The sequence below is a fragment of the Pleurodeles waltl genome, chromosome 8 (genome assembly GCF_031143425.1).
Source record: "Pleurodeles waltl isolate 20211129_DDA chromosome 8, aPleWal1.hap1.20221129, whole genome shotgun sequence".
NCBI classification, from domain to species: domain Eukaryota; kingdom Metazoa; phylum Chordata; class Amphibia; order Caudata; family Salamandridae; genus Pleurodeles; species Pleurodeles waltl.
The window spans coordinates 533,280,020-533,296,779 of NC_090447.1; the positions used below are offsets into that span (position 1 = coordinate 533,280,020).

Below are 16,760 nucleotides of genomic sequence, written 5' to 3' on the forward strand. Positions count from 1 at the left end.
AATAGGCTTGTGTAGATTTGCTCGAGTCAAAATCTATTCAACGTTTACAAGTTCACTTTCCCTCCAACCACTTTTTCCAACCCTGGAAAAACTTCTACTTCTGCTATTGTCAGGAGTAAATTTCCAACCTGTCTCATTATGGGAAAAGATTAGAGAAGAGCTGGTGAACATCCTTAAACCATGTAAGTTACTAGGTTTAGAGACTCACAGGCAATCCTGCCATGGAACTACTGCTTCCTCCAGCCCAAGTATGTAGATCTGTGGAAAGGTGACAAAATAGGGAAAGTGCTATAGTAGGGAACGAAATTGCAAGTATCCAAGCCCTACTATGGTACCAGCCCTGGCATAATCAGATAGGCTATTATCAGAGCTCGTACATAATGAGATTGCTACCATAATTTGTCACCGCACTACATGGCACCAAAGGGACAAGTAGATTTTATTTTACAGGACAAGTAGATTTAAGAAGCAACCTCTCCCATAGACAAGTAGATATTTTAATAAATTCCACACCCCTGACATTACGTACACTTCAAATCTACACATGCTCTGTGCATTACCAGATGTCATATTACGTGAGTTAGTTCAACAACTGCCAATAACAAGACTGCATGCTGCATGGAAATCACATACATCACATGTCACTATGTTGATTACCTTCACAATGGAAAATAGCTCAGATGCACCTACTACATTTGCCATATCCAAATGTGGAGTACAATAGACTGCAACACACATCTCATCAACACATGTATCACCTGTGTAGTTGCAAAGGTTGATATACACTTTGTGGACCTACTCATCTCAGTCATTCTCATCTAGCAAAGAAAAGTCAATTACACTTATGGGACATACTTAGCACACGAGAATTAGCCACAGATAACCCCAAGGGGCATAACAGCACCTTAAATGCAATAGACACCTATCATGTGCATGAAGGCCACATACAGTTCAAGTTATCATGGTGAGTGGCTACCTCAAAATAACATTATCTAAGTACCAACATCACTATCCACACATCAGACATGAGTAACCTTACATCTTTAGAGGAAAGTTGCACTGATATAAAACAAAATCTAAGGTAATTCTGATTGAGACATACACCTAGAGCCACGCCAATTTACTGACAACATATATAATTCCACCAACATGTGATTGTCAACTACAAAAACTGCAACACAATGAAGTAAGTGCAAATTTAGGTTTGCCATACTAAAAACCTTCAAAACAGATTCTGAATAGTAAATGTAAGTATGCCAAAGTTGAATCACAAGGCTACAAACTGGCAGAAATTACCAATGCACACATGATGTTGGCTAAAGACAGTGTATATTGTAGCCACATAGAGGATGTCCTGCCCTGTGTAGCATGCCCACAAAACATTGGCAAAGGGAACAGCATGGTAGCCACTTACCTTCACAATAACTTGTGCATGGTACAAATAGTCTGAACTCCCATGTTAATGATGTGTCTTGACTAGGAATTTAGTAATATCACCATGCTTTTCAGCATGTTGGATGTCTATCCTGACTAAACATCAAAGGTGCCAAGGTACAGTCCACAATAAACAGTAGGGGACACCCCTCCTCACAGTTTTGCAAGAATGCCATGTGAAATCTCAGATAGGGATCACACCCTCACATAAACTGGACATTTCTTACACAACTCAGGGAAATTTGGACTGGTACTCACCTGTCAGACACAATGTTGCACACAGAGCTAGATCCAGGGGGATTGGAATGGACAGAGGTCAAATGCCTGGACAACTATTTAGAGTATGGATCAGTAGGTGGGAAGGACAAACCTCAATGGTATATATAGAGCAGTATAGTGGTATACATATGACACAGTCACGTGCATCACCACATGCTTTTATACAATAGGGTCAAGATAGGCGAGTATCATGTCCCTTTACACAATAGAATGTCCACACCTGTGTATCAATATTATAAACTGCACATCTGGGTGTTCCTAGGAGACCCTTTACCTTTAGCACTTACCACATTGTCACAGCCTAAATACTTACACATCATACACTGAATTGACAGAGGGATGTACATGTGTCTAGTCAGTATTTACCCCCTTGTGGCTGCTGTGTTGGCCTCAAACACCCATCCAACTCAGTGTAGGCCATCGCTAAAATGCGGGCCATTAGGGGGGTCATGGTCCGAGGGGCACCCCTCCCTCCTTGCAATGACATCCCCAGCTGGGCCTCTGCAGTCCTCCAGGCCCAGCATCTCAGGTCCTCCCACTGCTTCCTACAGTGGGTGCTCTGCTGGCTGTGGACCCCCAGGGTCCGCACTTGCTTTGTGATGGCACACCAGATTTCCTTTTTTTAGATGGGCGTTGACCTGCATGGATGACACAGACAAGAGGAGAAAGTTTTGCCCACATGCACCATCCCAACACAAGTGGTGAAAAGAATTTCTGTCATAGCAAGTCAGCAAACATACCCTTTCTCACAGTTCAAACTCCTTAACAAATTAGCATCAGTAGCGAGGCCATGTGTAAAGTAGAGTCAGCCATACAACATGCATGATCAGCAACAGGTATTGACTACAAACACAGGACCGGGCCACAGGATTGTCCATTACATGGTATGGGTCTACAATTATTTCTCACACCATTATTGATGTTCACACTGCAATATATGTTGTGGATCAAGGAGGATAGATCACACACTGTCTGCTATGTATCAGTAGTGTATATCTGTCAATGCACATGTACACATGTCCATACACCCACACATGATGACTCCATCCTTCAGTCCTGCACATTTCATGTACACCATCATACACTCCAACTTTCACACACTGGTATACCATTGGACTCACCGGCTCCTCTGGTGCACCATTTAGCTGTTCATACAAAGGTAGGACCTTATCCACAAGCTCGCCCAGCTCTTCTGGAGTGAGAACTGGGGCCCTATCACCTGCAGGACATGGCAGGATTGCTCCGAGAGGCAGTACACAGCAGCTCAGGTCGTGGAGGCCTTGCTGGCAGCAGTATCAGCAGTCAAGTGAGGAATACTGATGAAGATGGCGGTCACGACCGCCACGTGCAGGACCGTCACCGCCATCGGACGCTGCCACTGGCCCAAGTCCGCAAAAGACAGCAACGTGTTCCAATGGCAATGTCCACTGGGGTTATAACCGCCTAAGGCCATGACAAAATACACCGGCAGATTTAGGTCACTTCTTCATGTCCAGTATGGTAGGTCAGGCAGCTGCCATTTTGTGCAATTATATGTACGAAACAGTAATACGAGGTGCATCATTTACTTTTAAGTAGTCTCTACAAACACGTCTTAAGTGCTGCCTTCATGTATATCATTCTCAATGTGCATGTGAGTTGCAAAGGTTGAGTAAAAGAGGTAAGGCTGGTTATGGACATGAATATCTATTGTCAACATCCTATTGTCAACATAAATGGCGCATAGATTTCAACCGCTATGTCTCACTTGTAAACTAGGTACTCATGTCAATTTCTGTCTGCCACATATTTGTCCATGTGAAGTACATCTGAGAGTTTAGGGGATCTGGTTCAAGGAAACAGTCATAGAATGCATAGCTATGTGCTGTAAATCACATTTCATATGTTTCACCTTACATATCGAGATATGTGTTACGTGTATGTGAATTTAGTAATGATGTATGGATTGAAACCTTCACCTAGCATATGTTTTTGTCCCACATAGTTACACTAGCACGAGGAGAGGAAGACAACCTCCAGTGTACCGCCCACTAGTAGACCTGCACACCATGGAGGAGAGACTCATAATACAAATTTATCAGCTGAATAGGCATACAATCATGGATCTAGGTTGTCAGTTGGAGCTAGATCTGATGCCTGCCATTCAATATCCCAATTGTATACCTCCCATCGTTCAAGTCCTGTCAGTACTACTCAAGCTAAATGTGGGGGTGAGTTACGAGTGATAAGGCGCTCCTGCCCCCATAGATAAAGCTGTAAACTGTATTGCAGTACACGGTGCCAAATACTGGGGTTGCACCCTCCAATCTCCCCAATAAAGTAACAAAACGTTACCTCTAACTACACAGAAGGTATTCGCACACATGTACTAATTATGAGACATTATACATCAAGTCAGTAAACAGATGCAAATATTAATTACACAATTCCTGTCAGTACTACACTTCCTGGCCACTGGTTCCTTTCAGAATACAGTGGCCCTGACTGCAGGGATATCAAAGCCCATGTTCAGTCTGGTTTTGAAGGCTTGATTGTCTGCATTTTTTTAAATACCTGAACAGCTACATCAGGTTTCCCCAACGTGAAGATTTGCCCTATGTGAAGGCAGAGTATTATGCTTTGGGGCACATTCCAAATATGGTTGGAGCCATAGATGAGACACATGTAGCCCTGGTTCCTCCAAGTGCCAATGAACAGGTGTAAAGGAACAGAAAAATCTACCACTCCACCAACGTCCAAGTGGCCTGCTTGGCTGACCTACACATTTCACAAGTATGGGCAAAGTATCATGGATCAGTCCATGATTCCTTCATCACACGGAACAGCAATATCCCACTGCTGATAACACAACTGTACACAGAGATGGCCTGGATGGGTGGTAAGTTATAGATGTCATGTGTGTCTGTAAAGTTTTTCTCTTTGCTATCACAAATGTGCATGTCCAAGATACATGTTTGTATTATTGCACCTATTCTCTACGGGTGACTCTGGCTATCCAAACCGCCCTTGGTTGTTGATACCAGTAAGGTACCCAACCATGCCAGGGGAAGTCCACTTCAAAGGGGCCCACGAAAGAGCAAGGCATGTCGTAGAGCGGACTTTTGGGCTCCTGAAGGTAAGATTTTGCTGCCTCAAAAAATCTGCACAAGCCCTCCTATACTCACCCAACAAAGTTTGTCAGTTTATTGTTGCCTGCTCCGTGCTCCAAAACCTTGCCCTGAGATGTCAAATACCATTCACATCAGATGGGGGTGAGCCAGCTGATCCTGAGGGTGGAAATGCATATTTGCCAAGTGAGGATGAGCATGATGAAAATGGAGCTGGAAACATCAGGGCAGATTTCATCAATCACTCTTCAAGTGACTAAAGTTATGTGATGTGTTTTTACAAATGAGAGTCCATGGTGTATTGTATGATGTATGCCTGCCATGTCATCTCCAATTTACCACCATCTGTGAGGTCTTATGAAGCTCCAATGCCAAATACTCTGATATGTATGCAGATTGTTACTTGGTAATGTGTAAAGAACAGTTAGGTATACGGTGCAATGATTTGTAAAAGCACAAGCAAACTCACACTTGACCTAATGAACTATCAGAGTGATGTATGTGTACAAATCTGTCTTATCACTTATCTTTGTCAATCATAGATTAGCTGAGTTTCTGTTTGGCTCATCCTCATTTGGAGATCTCAGACAGATTCACATGCAGATGGGATTTGGAGGCAGACATGAGAAGTGGACATGGATGGAACCAGGTATTGTTTATCTTGTGTTTATGGAGAGTGACTTACATGGCCAGATTGTCAGGATGGTGGGATGGCAGTGTGATTTTCCGCCAAGAAGACCTGTATGGTACTGGAGGTAGACAAATGGTGCCATGTGTGTGTCCACTTGTGTCAGACACGTCATAATGTGGAATTCAGGGCCTCTTCCATCACATTGGTTTCCGTTGTATGTGACCTACCTTGTACATAGCTGTAAGTGTGTTACTTCTTTGTAGACCAATGTGCATGTCTCTAAGGACTGACATAGGTGAGTGACAAGCCTACAGCTACCTGACTACGGTAAGTGAAAGGTTCAGGACTTGGGGCATCTGTACTGATCTCTGCCTGTATCATGGGGACTCGCTATTAGGAAGCAAAGGTATGGATGGGTATGTGAAGGTTTTACCTGGTGATACATATAACTTATCTATTTGCCTCCTGGGTTGTAGTAAGACCAACATGTCCCTAACTTCAGCATCCTATTGGGTTAGTAGTGTATGACACCTGAGCTGACATTCTGAAGTCACCAGCAGTGCTCCTCTATCTGCTGACTAAAAAGCTACAAATAAATATGTGGAGATGTGCATTACAGCTGAATTTTGTCATGTCTGTGTTACAATCTCAATGTCAAATGTATCCTGGTTATACAGTACACGTGCAATGACCCTAACAAAGGTGGTATATTAGAGTTGAACATTTTGGTACAAGAGTTGTCATACATGACAGTTGTATTTGGTTGATACATCACACTTACCCAGGACCAGGGTCTAAGTGATATTTATTGGAGACTGTACGGCTATATGAGTGATTGAAAAACAAAATAACACAATGAAAACAGTGAAGGGGTCAGTCATGGGGGATGAAATCATCTGGGTAGCTGCTACACATTTTGGGGACACAAGTCCAGTGTCCATGACCAGTGGAAAAGGAGTTAGGTTCCCGAACACTCAACACAGTGCATCTGTAGCACACAGGGGGAACCAAGCAGAAGAGGTTCACTTCCTGGCAGTGGGTTTGGTCTTGGCATCTGTTCCTCCTGGATGTCTGGGTGGACGTCCACATTTGCATGGAGGTTCTTCAGCTGAGGCATGTCCTCCCCCTGGCAAGGCCTTCATTCCACTAGCAGCAACAGATGTTGAAGGGCCTGATGAATCATTGCTAGTAGAGGAGGCTTGATGTTGGGTGCCAGACCTACTCAGGGTAGTGTTGATGTACCTCAGCACCCCAGCAATGGAGGTCAGGATGGCATTGTGGGCCTGCCACTGCTGCACGGCTTCCTGGTGGTTGTCCCTCTGCAGCTGTTGGATTTCCCCCATCATGGTGAGTACCTGGCCCATCATGTTTTGGCAAGTTTGGTAGGTTCCAAAACTTGGGAGATGGTGTCCTAGTCCTTGTGCGTGGATAGCTGCCTACAGAAGTCACTCTGGCGACTAATCTTTGTCACAACTCCATTTTCCTAGCTATTGATGTTTATTGGACCTGTGCTCCGAAAAGGTGTGGCTCTACCCTGACTATTTCGTCCCCCATGACCCTCAACTCATCGTCAGTGAAACATCGGTGTTTTTGTGGGGACATGGTAATGGTGGTAAAGATGATGAGGTAGTGTAGACAAAAAAAGGTGGAATGAAATGTTATTGATGAGGTGTAGGTGCTGTGATGTGAGTGGGTGACGTTTTTTTGTATTGGGTGTGTGATAGTAAATTTTGTGTTATGTATGTTGTGCAGGGGTGGGATGTGTGCGTGTTGAGATGTGTATGGGTGACTAATCTTGCTTTTTGTTTCAATGCAACATGTTGCTTCTCCATGGCTGTGTGTTGTGTTTTGGTTGCAAGCATTATAGGTTGTGTATGGGTGCGTTTTATAGTGCGGTGTGTCGGGTGTGTGAATGTGTGTCAGGTATGGGGTATTCTAACTATCCAATATCGAGTGGTGATCTGACTGATGTGAATTTAGATCGCCACCATTTGCACTGTCAATGGTTTTCCGCCATGGAAGAACCGCTGTTGTGATTTGTGGATCATAATCTGATGGGAGGATTTTTGTTGGGCTGGCGGTGGAACCGCCTCTTTTCTGTCCTCCTGTGTCCTGGAGGTTTGGGACTCCTAGCTGTTTTTTAGCTGACTTTACACTGTGCCTCTTAATAAGGCGGTCGGATAAACGCCAACATGGCGGTCTTTTGGCGGCCGCCACGACAGCGGTTTTACTGTCAGACCACCAAACTCGTAAATTCCCAGATTCACAGGATGTTGAGCGGACGTTGAAATTCTAACCTTGGTTCCCCAGTTCCAAAGTCAACCACTCTGGCCGTTGTGCAACATCTTTTATTTGTTGCGGCTACAGTGCTGACCAAACAATGTGCTTTCATTACATAGGATAGTTTGTTTTAATTATTCATAAAGATTGTTGTGATTAGGAATGACTGACTATTGATCTGTGAGCAGGAATTCGGGGATGGGGCTCTCATTGGAATAAGTTTGCAATGAATGAGAATCATCTCATTCCTACAAGTATGAAAAAGGACTCACTGGTATGATATAACTCCGATAACTACTGATTACTGCTCCTAGTGCAATAACAAAACTTAACTACATATTACACATACTACATATTTTATGTATGACTTTAGCTTGTTTTTACCCTAACTGACTGCAGTGAGGAGTCATGATTCATACAAACGGAGGCCTTGATAGGGTATGATGCCATACCCCTTCAAAAACGGTAATAAAAAGCACATTTTATCAGGACACTTCAATGGCATTGAGCAAACCCAGTTTTACACATTTACAGACCTTATGTAGTGTACCAGATGCCCCGAAGTCTCTAAAACTATCATGCTAGCAAATGGGGGCATGACGCAGAGGGCTGTATTAGAAAAGTAACCTTTCAAAAATATTCACATCCTCAACTGACAAAGTATTTGAGTGCTAGGGCATACCTAGCACCGGAAGAAGCCCTGTATACAACTCCTGAGACAATCCAAACAGATAGGCAGAGAAATGCTTCAAATGAGTACAAGTCCCCTCCCAAGCAGCTATCTTGAATACAGGTCTGCTGACTTATATTGAACTCTTGCTGGCATCCGTGGAAATAACTTTCTGGCTTGTTCTTGAAACTTGTGGAGTACAAACAATGCCTCCCTTCACGCAGGAGCCAGATCAGCAAACAAATGCTAGTTCTATTCCTATACATCACAGAATACTCCACTGATCAGGCATAAATTGTTTCAACTGTAAACCAGGACAGCTCCATCCATGTTTTATTAACAAAATAGTTACCCCTAGGGTGCCTGGTACGAGCTGGTCTCGTCCTCGCACACGGTTCTCGTGTGCCAGGGACGAGACCAGCATGTCCTGCACCCGGCCCACACCCCCGTCAGGGATGGAAGGGGAATCGCTTCCCCTTCCACCCCCGAACCCTCTCGAGTGACGTCTGCTGACCTCATCAGAGGTCACCTCCCATCACGCGATGCGGAAGAGAAATGCTCTGCATCTCTCTTCCATTCAGAAGGAGGGGGCAGACAGAGACAGGAAAGGAAAGGCCTTTCCTTTCCTTTCATTTCTTTGCAAGCATTTCTGCTGCCCGATCGCAATGAAATGCCCACTAGACACCAGGGATTTTTTTTTTATACTTTTGTATAAGGGGAGCGGCCCTTATATTTTTAAGCCTTTTCTGCCCCACCCTGGAGGCAGATTGGCCTATTATAATTAGGCCGATATGCCCCCAGGTGGGGCAGAAACCCCTAGACACCAGAGATAAATATATATTTTTTTATTTACTTTCTGTTTTTATGTATGGGGAGCGACCACTTAAGCAAGGGTCGCTCCCTTGGGGGGCAAATTCTATTTAGGCCATTTCTGTCCCCTTTGGGAGCAGATCGGCCTATTTTTATTAGGCCAATCTGCCCCTAAGGGGGGCAGAAACCACTAGACACCTGGGTTTTTTTTTTACTTGAGCATAAGGGGAGCGGCCCCTTGGGAAAGGGCCGCACCCCAAGGGGGCAAAATATTTTTAGGCCTTTTCTGCCCCCCCAGAGGCAGATTGGCCTATTATAATTAGGCCAATCTGCCCCTAAGGGATGCAGAAAGCACTAGACACCAGGGATTTTTATTTTTTTGTGTCAATTTCATGCAAGGGGAGTGACCCCTTAGGCAAGGGCCGTTCCCCTGGGGGGCAAATTTATTTTAGGCCATTTCTGCCCCCTTGGGAAAGATCAGCCTATTTGTATTCGGCCGATCTGCTCCCAGGGGGGCCAGAAACCACTTAGGCACCAGGGATTGGTGTGTGTGTGTATGTGTGTGTTTTGTTTGTTGGGGGGCAGCCCCTTGGGCAAGGGTTGCTCCCCATAGGGGCCCATTACTGTTTGCCATATCTGCCCCCCTTGGTGGCAGATCGGCCTATTTTTGGAAGGCCCATCTGCCCCCAAGGGGGGCAGAAAGCTCACCAGAGACCAGGCAAGATTTGTTTTCAAACTAAGAGGGTGGGGGTATAACCATGCCCCCACCCTAATTGAAGGGGATCACAGTCTTTCAGCTCTCCCCCGCACACTAAAACACCTTATCCCACGGCAAGCAAGAGGACATTTGATTATTTGGGGTTTTGGTTTGACATTTGGGCAATGAGAGCTTGGCTAACTTTGCTGGAAATCACACATTTTTTCACATTTGATGGAACCTTCCAGAATCTGCAGGAATCCACAAAATTCCTACCACCCAGCATTGTCTCATTCATACTGATAACATTTTTGCCCCACTTGTTAGCCTAAAAATGTTTTTTTTCCAAACTGACCTTTTGGAAAGCTTTGGTTTCCCCTCAATTTCAACATGTTTTTGGCACTTCCCTGTCACAGGCACTTGGCCCACCTACACAAGAGAGGTATCATTTTTACCAGGAGACTGAGGGGAATGTTGGGTGGTAGGAAATGTGTCCTGGTGCAGTGATCCCACACAGAAGTGTGGGAAAAATTTGATTTTTTAGCTAAATTTGAGGTTTGCTGAGGATTCTGGGTAAGAAAATATTGGTGGATCCATGCAAGTCACACCTCCCTGGATTCCCTCGGGTGTTTAGTTTTCAGAAATGTTTGGGTTTGGTAGAATTCCCAATATGGCTGCTGAGCCCATGACCAAAAACGCAGGTCCCGCCTCGCAAAAATAGGTAGTTTAGTATTTGATCATTTTGATGCGTCCAAATAGTGTTTTGGGGCATTTCCTTTCGCAGGCACTAGACCTACCCACTCAAGTGAGGTACCATTTTTATCGGGAGACTTAGGGGAACGCTGGGCAGAAGGAAATTCGTGGCTCCTCTCAGATTCCAGAACTTTCTGTCACGAAATGTGAGGAAAAGGTGTTTTTTTTGCCAAATTTTGAGGTTTGCAAAGGATTCTGAGTAGCAGAACCTGGTCAGATCCCCACAAGTCACCCCATCTTGGATTCCCTTAGGTGTCTAGTTTTAAAAAATGGGCAGGTTTGGTAGGTTTTCCTAGGTGCCGGCTAAGCTAGAGGCCACAATCCACAGCTAGGCACTTTCCAAAAAACAGCTCTGTTTTCTTTGGGAAAATGTGATGTGTCCACGTTGTGTTTTGGGGCATATCCTGTCACGGGCGCTGGGCCTACTCACACAAGTGAGGTACCATTTTTATTGGGAGACTTGTGGGAATGCTGGGTGGAAGGACATTTGTAGCTCCTCTCAGATTCCAGAACTTTCTGTCACCAAAATGTGAGGAAAAAGTGTTTTTTAAGCCAAATTTTGAGGTTCGCAAAGGATTCAGGGTAACAAAACATGGTGAGAGCCCCACAACTCACCCCATCCTGGATTCCCCTAGGTGTCTAGTTTTAGAAAATGCACAGGTTTGGTAGGTTTCCCTAGGTGCCGGCTGAGCTAGAGGCCAAAATCCACAGTTAGGCACCATGCAAAAAACAGGTCAGATTTTAATGTAAAAATGTGATGTGTCCATGTTGCTTTTCCTGTCATAAGCATTATGCCTACCCACCCAAGTGAGTTACCATTTTTATCGAGAGACTTGGGGAAACACAGAATAGCAAAACAAGTGTTATTGCCCCTTGTCCTTCTCTAACTTTTTTCCTTCCAAATGTAAGACAGTGTGCAAAAAAGAAGTCTATTTGAGAAATGCCCTGTAATTCACATGCTAGTATGGGCACCCCGGAATGCAGAGATGTGCAAATAACCACTGCTTCTCAATACCTTATCTTGGGCCCATTTTGGAAATACAAAGGTTTTATTGATACCTATTTTTCACTCTTTATATTTCCACAAATGAACTGCTGTATACCCGGTATAGAATGAAACCCATTGCAAGGTGCAGGTTATTTATTGGATCTGGGTACCTAGGGTTCTTGATGAACCTACAAGCCCTAGATATCCCTGCAACCAGAAGAGTCCAGCAGACGTAACAATATATTGCTTTCAAAAATCTGACATCGCAGAAAACAGTTACAGAGTAAAATGTGGAGAAAAATGGCTGTTTGACCATCACAATTTCAATATTCTTTTATTTCAGATGATATTTGCAGTAGGAAAACACTTGTAGGATCTACACAAATGACCCCTTGCTGAATTCAGAATATTGTCTACGTTTCAGAAATATTTAGCTTTCTGGGATCCAGCATTGGATTCACACCCATTTCTGTCACTAACTGGAATGAGGCTAGATAGTAAAAATAGGGTATGTTCCAGTAAAATGCCAAAATTGTGTTGAAAAATGTAGTTTTCTGATTCAAGTCTGCTTTTAGCACCGCAAACCCTTTGTTGATGACATTTTCAGGGAAAAAACCACAAGGCTTCTTCTGCAGCCCTTTTTACCCCATTTCTTTTTTAAAACTAAATGTTTGCTGTATTTTGGCTAATTACTTGGTCTCCTTCAGGGGAACCCACAAACTCTGGGTACCACTAGGATGCCTAGGATGTTGGAAAAAAAAGGATGCAAATTTGGCATGGGTAGCATATGTGGACAAAAAGTTATGAGAGCCTAAGCGCAAACTGCCCCAAATAGCCAAAAAAAGGCCTGGCACCTGAGGGGCAAAAGGCCTGGCAGCGAAGGGGTTAAAAACGATCATTGAGCCAAATAAACTTACCTTGAAGCTCCCACACTTTTAAAGGTGCCATGTCATTGCTACTTTCGATTAGATGTTTTTTGAACTCCAGCAGATTCTCTTTCAGTTCAGGATGGATTTGTCTGATTGGGAAAAAACACAAACAAAAATGCTTATACAGGAAGGGTCAGAACCCCAGTCATACATATATATGTTTAGTTTAATATCAATTACTTACAGCATCTCCCACAGAAACTTTGTCATTATCTTACATTGTTTTTACATTTATCTTGACTTGTTTGCAGACTTTTCCTGAATCATAACTTTAGCAGTGGTGGGAGAAGATTTCAAGACTTCCACCAATGTGCAGAAAATAGCATATCATGCTGTTCCCGCTGAAATTTAGTGCCAGTAGCGTGAGCTGCGCCAAAGATTTAGTGCAAAAGGCACCATGAGGTGCGCAAGAGCGTGCAGTCATTTGAGTTGATTTTCCTGCTACCTAAGTTGAACATTCTACTCAAGCTGCAGCAAATCTACTCACGAAGCAGCCCTCTAATCGCAATCACTCGCAACCACCTCTGTTACAAAATCGCATAAAGGGACACCAAATCTTGCTCGCAATTCTGGAGCCTTGAGGAAAAAAAATGTGCCACAAGGCGATTGGCGGAATTTGGCCAGAACTCTGCGTTACAGGAGTAATGCGGAGTTGCCAAATTGCGCCAATTCTGCAAGCAGAGTGAAACATTATGCCCATTCCTAAACTTCAGGTTAGGTGTAGAATGTGGTGTGCACAGGGGGGGGAAACAAACACTCATAGAATTGTAGCTTTGTGGCTATTCACAAACATTCCTAATGATTTTTTTTTTACACCAAATATGGTGACAACTGTAGGGCTGAAAAAAAGCTCAAGTTTGGCAACTGGTTATGATAAATCCCCAAACAGTAGCTTACTTTCAACCTTAAGATAAAAAAAGTCTGCAATTTGGAAATTAGCATTAACCGTAAACCAGCAGCCTGACCGCTATTTTACAATCCAATTAGGCATATATATGGAAATATACGATTTCCATGTAACTTCTGGAATTCCCAAAAAAATGTTTTTACAAAAATGGTAGGTGCACGCCTGTGGATTAACTTGGTGAACTGAGACAAATATAAGCAATGCTGTAAGGCTCTTAAGGAAGACGGACAGAGACAGCTCTACAATGGACTAAGGAAATTACATACAGTTTAAAATACACCTCCTACAATCAGACACCCAAAACAAGAGGGTGGAGAAAATAGGACACAAGTACTGAAAATGCTAAACAACATAAACACATAACAAGAGTCAATACTTTCTTATATAAACAGCCCCAGGCCCCTAAGATTAGGGCTTACAGTATGACACTGGGGCAAGAAATGTCTTTAGAAGAAACAGAGTCTACTTTAAGGCACCTAAATCCCTCTGTTCATTGACACTTCTTGCATTACTGGGTGGTGACTTCATACCACAACTTAACCACATAAGAATCCACCTTTGTGGTGATATAAAACCTCACTCCAAGGGGCTCAGGATAATTAAGAGCAGGCCTTTCAAACTAGGATAGAACTCCATCCAGCAGGCCACCACGAGACAGAATGGAGTGGGTGGGATTGGGGGGGGGGGGGGGGGGGGGGGGGGAGGCAATCCAAAAGTTTCCCTCAAATTCCATGATCCCTTTATCCAGTTCTGTCAACTGTAAATATAGATGGAAACAATGCACGTTTCTTGTATCAAAGGCCACCTGCAGTGAAACATCCAGCGATAACATTCAATTATTTTTGAAGCAACGAGATCTGAGGGTGGTTTATCAAAACCAACACCACAGTCAAGAGTAACCATCAACAACAGTATTGTCTCAATGCTGCTGTTGGGATTTGAGCCACACGTCTTGACGCACAGGTTATACTTAGAATAGCATTCAAAAGTACTGCAATACTATGACATACATTTGGAATTGTGAGATTACACTCCTTAGAAAACAGTTCAAGTTCTTTCTATGTATTGAATAATAAAATGTATTTATTTGATGTTTTTGGTTTTTCACACTGGGAAATAACCAGTATTAACATCCTCCTATGGTTGTTCTCCACGATTAGGCCCTCAGATGGGTGGGCCTTCTGATTACTTGGCTGCATATGGCACCAGATTTCAGAAGCCAGTCTATCTCACCTTCCCACACTTGCTCCCTGCTATCTGTATTAGAAGGGTTTATGGTCGGAACAAAGAAATACATATTTAAAAAAAAATACATTCATAGTTGGTACTAACTATGTATGCAGGCATTAGACCTAATGGGGATTCAGATCAATACCTATAGCTTAGTTATAGAAATCTGCACTAGTTAGAGCTCCGTGCATGTATTAGCACATACACGTTGTTTTTCTCTACACAAAGGGTTTCTTTATGAAGACAAACATCTTCAGCCACATCCTCAAGGAACCTTCTTGTACCAAACTAATATTTATTTATTTCCATTTTGATGTGTTCGGGATATGGAAATGGGCTTCTAAAATATTTGAAAATATTCACACACTGATGAGTTTCTGGGTGTTTCATGCATTTTAAATTCCATCTCTATCCCTAACCCTGAGCCTATGACCAAAGAAAATCTGCCATACTTGCAGATTGTACTCAAAAGGAAGTGCTGTTCACCGAGGTGAACCGTTCCAGATCCATTTTCTGTGGCTCAGGATTTGTGGATTACACCAGCAGGTGGATTTGTAGCACACCTAAAAGAGCTTTATAAAGTGATAAATGTCCTGCAAAGTATATTCTAAGTATTATGCGTTTATTTCAACTGAAACCAACTCACCTTAATCTGTTGAAGAGAAACCCCTGAACTTCATCAGTTGAATTGTCATCTACCAGATGCGTGCCATTTGTACCTAGATGATATAAAATGCGAACATGAAAAATAAGGGGACAATGTTACTATGCCATATGATGTGCACTAGTTGAAAATGTTTTTAAAGAACTAAGGGCCTGATTTAGGTCTTGACAGTGTTACAGCCAAGGCGCGTCGGCGACAGACCTGAGAACACGGTCAAGTCGAAGGTATACTGCTTGCCATATTTAGATGTTACAGCTCTGCAAGCAGTGCACAGGTGACGGATTGCCAACGGAGAGAGACGTTAGAGGGACCCAATGGGCTTCATACAATGGCAGGGACTAAGGAGTAAAGGTGAGTGACACACACAAACACACTGTACCTTAGCCATATATGTGCCCTTTCATTACACACTATACAACATACAAACCATCACCAATTACAAGTCCAACACAACCCATACATGCCGAAAACACACATTGACATACATCCATGATACAACACACACACATTGTTGATACTGCACCTACACATGACACACCCACAACCAACACAACTGCACACTCAGCTACACAACCAAACTCAAACACAACTAAACACATCACAACGTCCACCACACAACACACCTGAATGTGTCACACAGCAACACAACATACACAACACTGATCTCAAATGCAAGTGACGCATATACAGACACAATCACATCACCCAGTCCAGGTCCCTCCACCTCAACCGGCCAATCCACACACACGCGTTCCTACTGACTCACATATACAACAGACAGCACAAACATACCAGTAAAGGTCCCTTGCAATGTGCACATCAAAACTAGTACGGCGGGAAGGGTGGCTGGGGTCCCGCCAGCAGCCACTTTTCCCTATTCCGCTGTCAATGCAGGTGGTGTTTCTTGACAGAGACAGCGGTTCAAATGCAGGCTTTCAGCTATGGGACCACCAACATCTAAATATGGCGGGCGGACTGTCACGGTGGCGGACAGGTTTTCAGTTGAAAATTCGACAGTGGGGCCATTACTGCCAGCATCTAAATCAGGCCTTAAAAGTTCTTCTCTGGCATTAGGGTACCTGAAAACGCCTACCATCATAACAGAAGGATTTCAATAGTTAAACACTTGCCCCTTTCTTTGTAAATGGAACAATCCACTGCCAAAGCAAAATAGTTTGCAGTACAAAAGAAATATATTTGTTAGGGCATTGTATACACACGTCAACACAATTCAAAATAACACTAGTAAAACTGACTAACCAGGGATAACGTAATTTTGCCAGTCAATATTTAGAAATAAAAAAGGATATCAAACATCCTATTCATATGAAGTATAGAAAATGCGCTCCACAGTGAAAACCTCTTAGCTCACCCAGTTCCA

At 43.4% G+C, this 16,760-nt stretch overlaps 1 protein-coding gene across 1 annotated transcript in view; it reads right to left on the reverse strand.

The window, feature by feature from the left end:
- UGGT2 (UDP-glucose glycoprotein glucosyltransferase 2) overlaps positions 1 to 16,760 on the reverse strand; it is a 1,372,316-nt gene that overhangs the window by 1,103,381 nt on the left and 252,175 nt on the right. Inside the window, exons 7-8 of the mRNA XM_069204567.1 lie at positions 15,362 to 15,434; positions 12,567 to 12,667 (exon numbers count right to left, since the gene is read on the reverse strand). Coding sequence (XP_069060668.1) covers positions 12,567 to 12,667; positions 15,362 to 15,434 — 174 coding nt within the window. The remainder of the gene's footprint in view (positions 1 to 12,566; positions 12,668 to 15,361; positions 15,435 to 16,760) is intronic.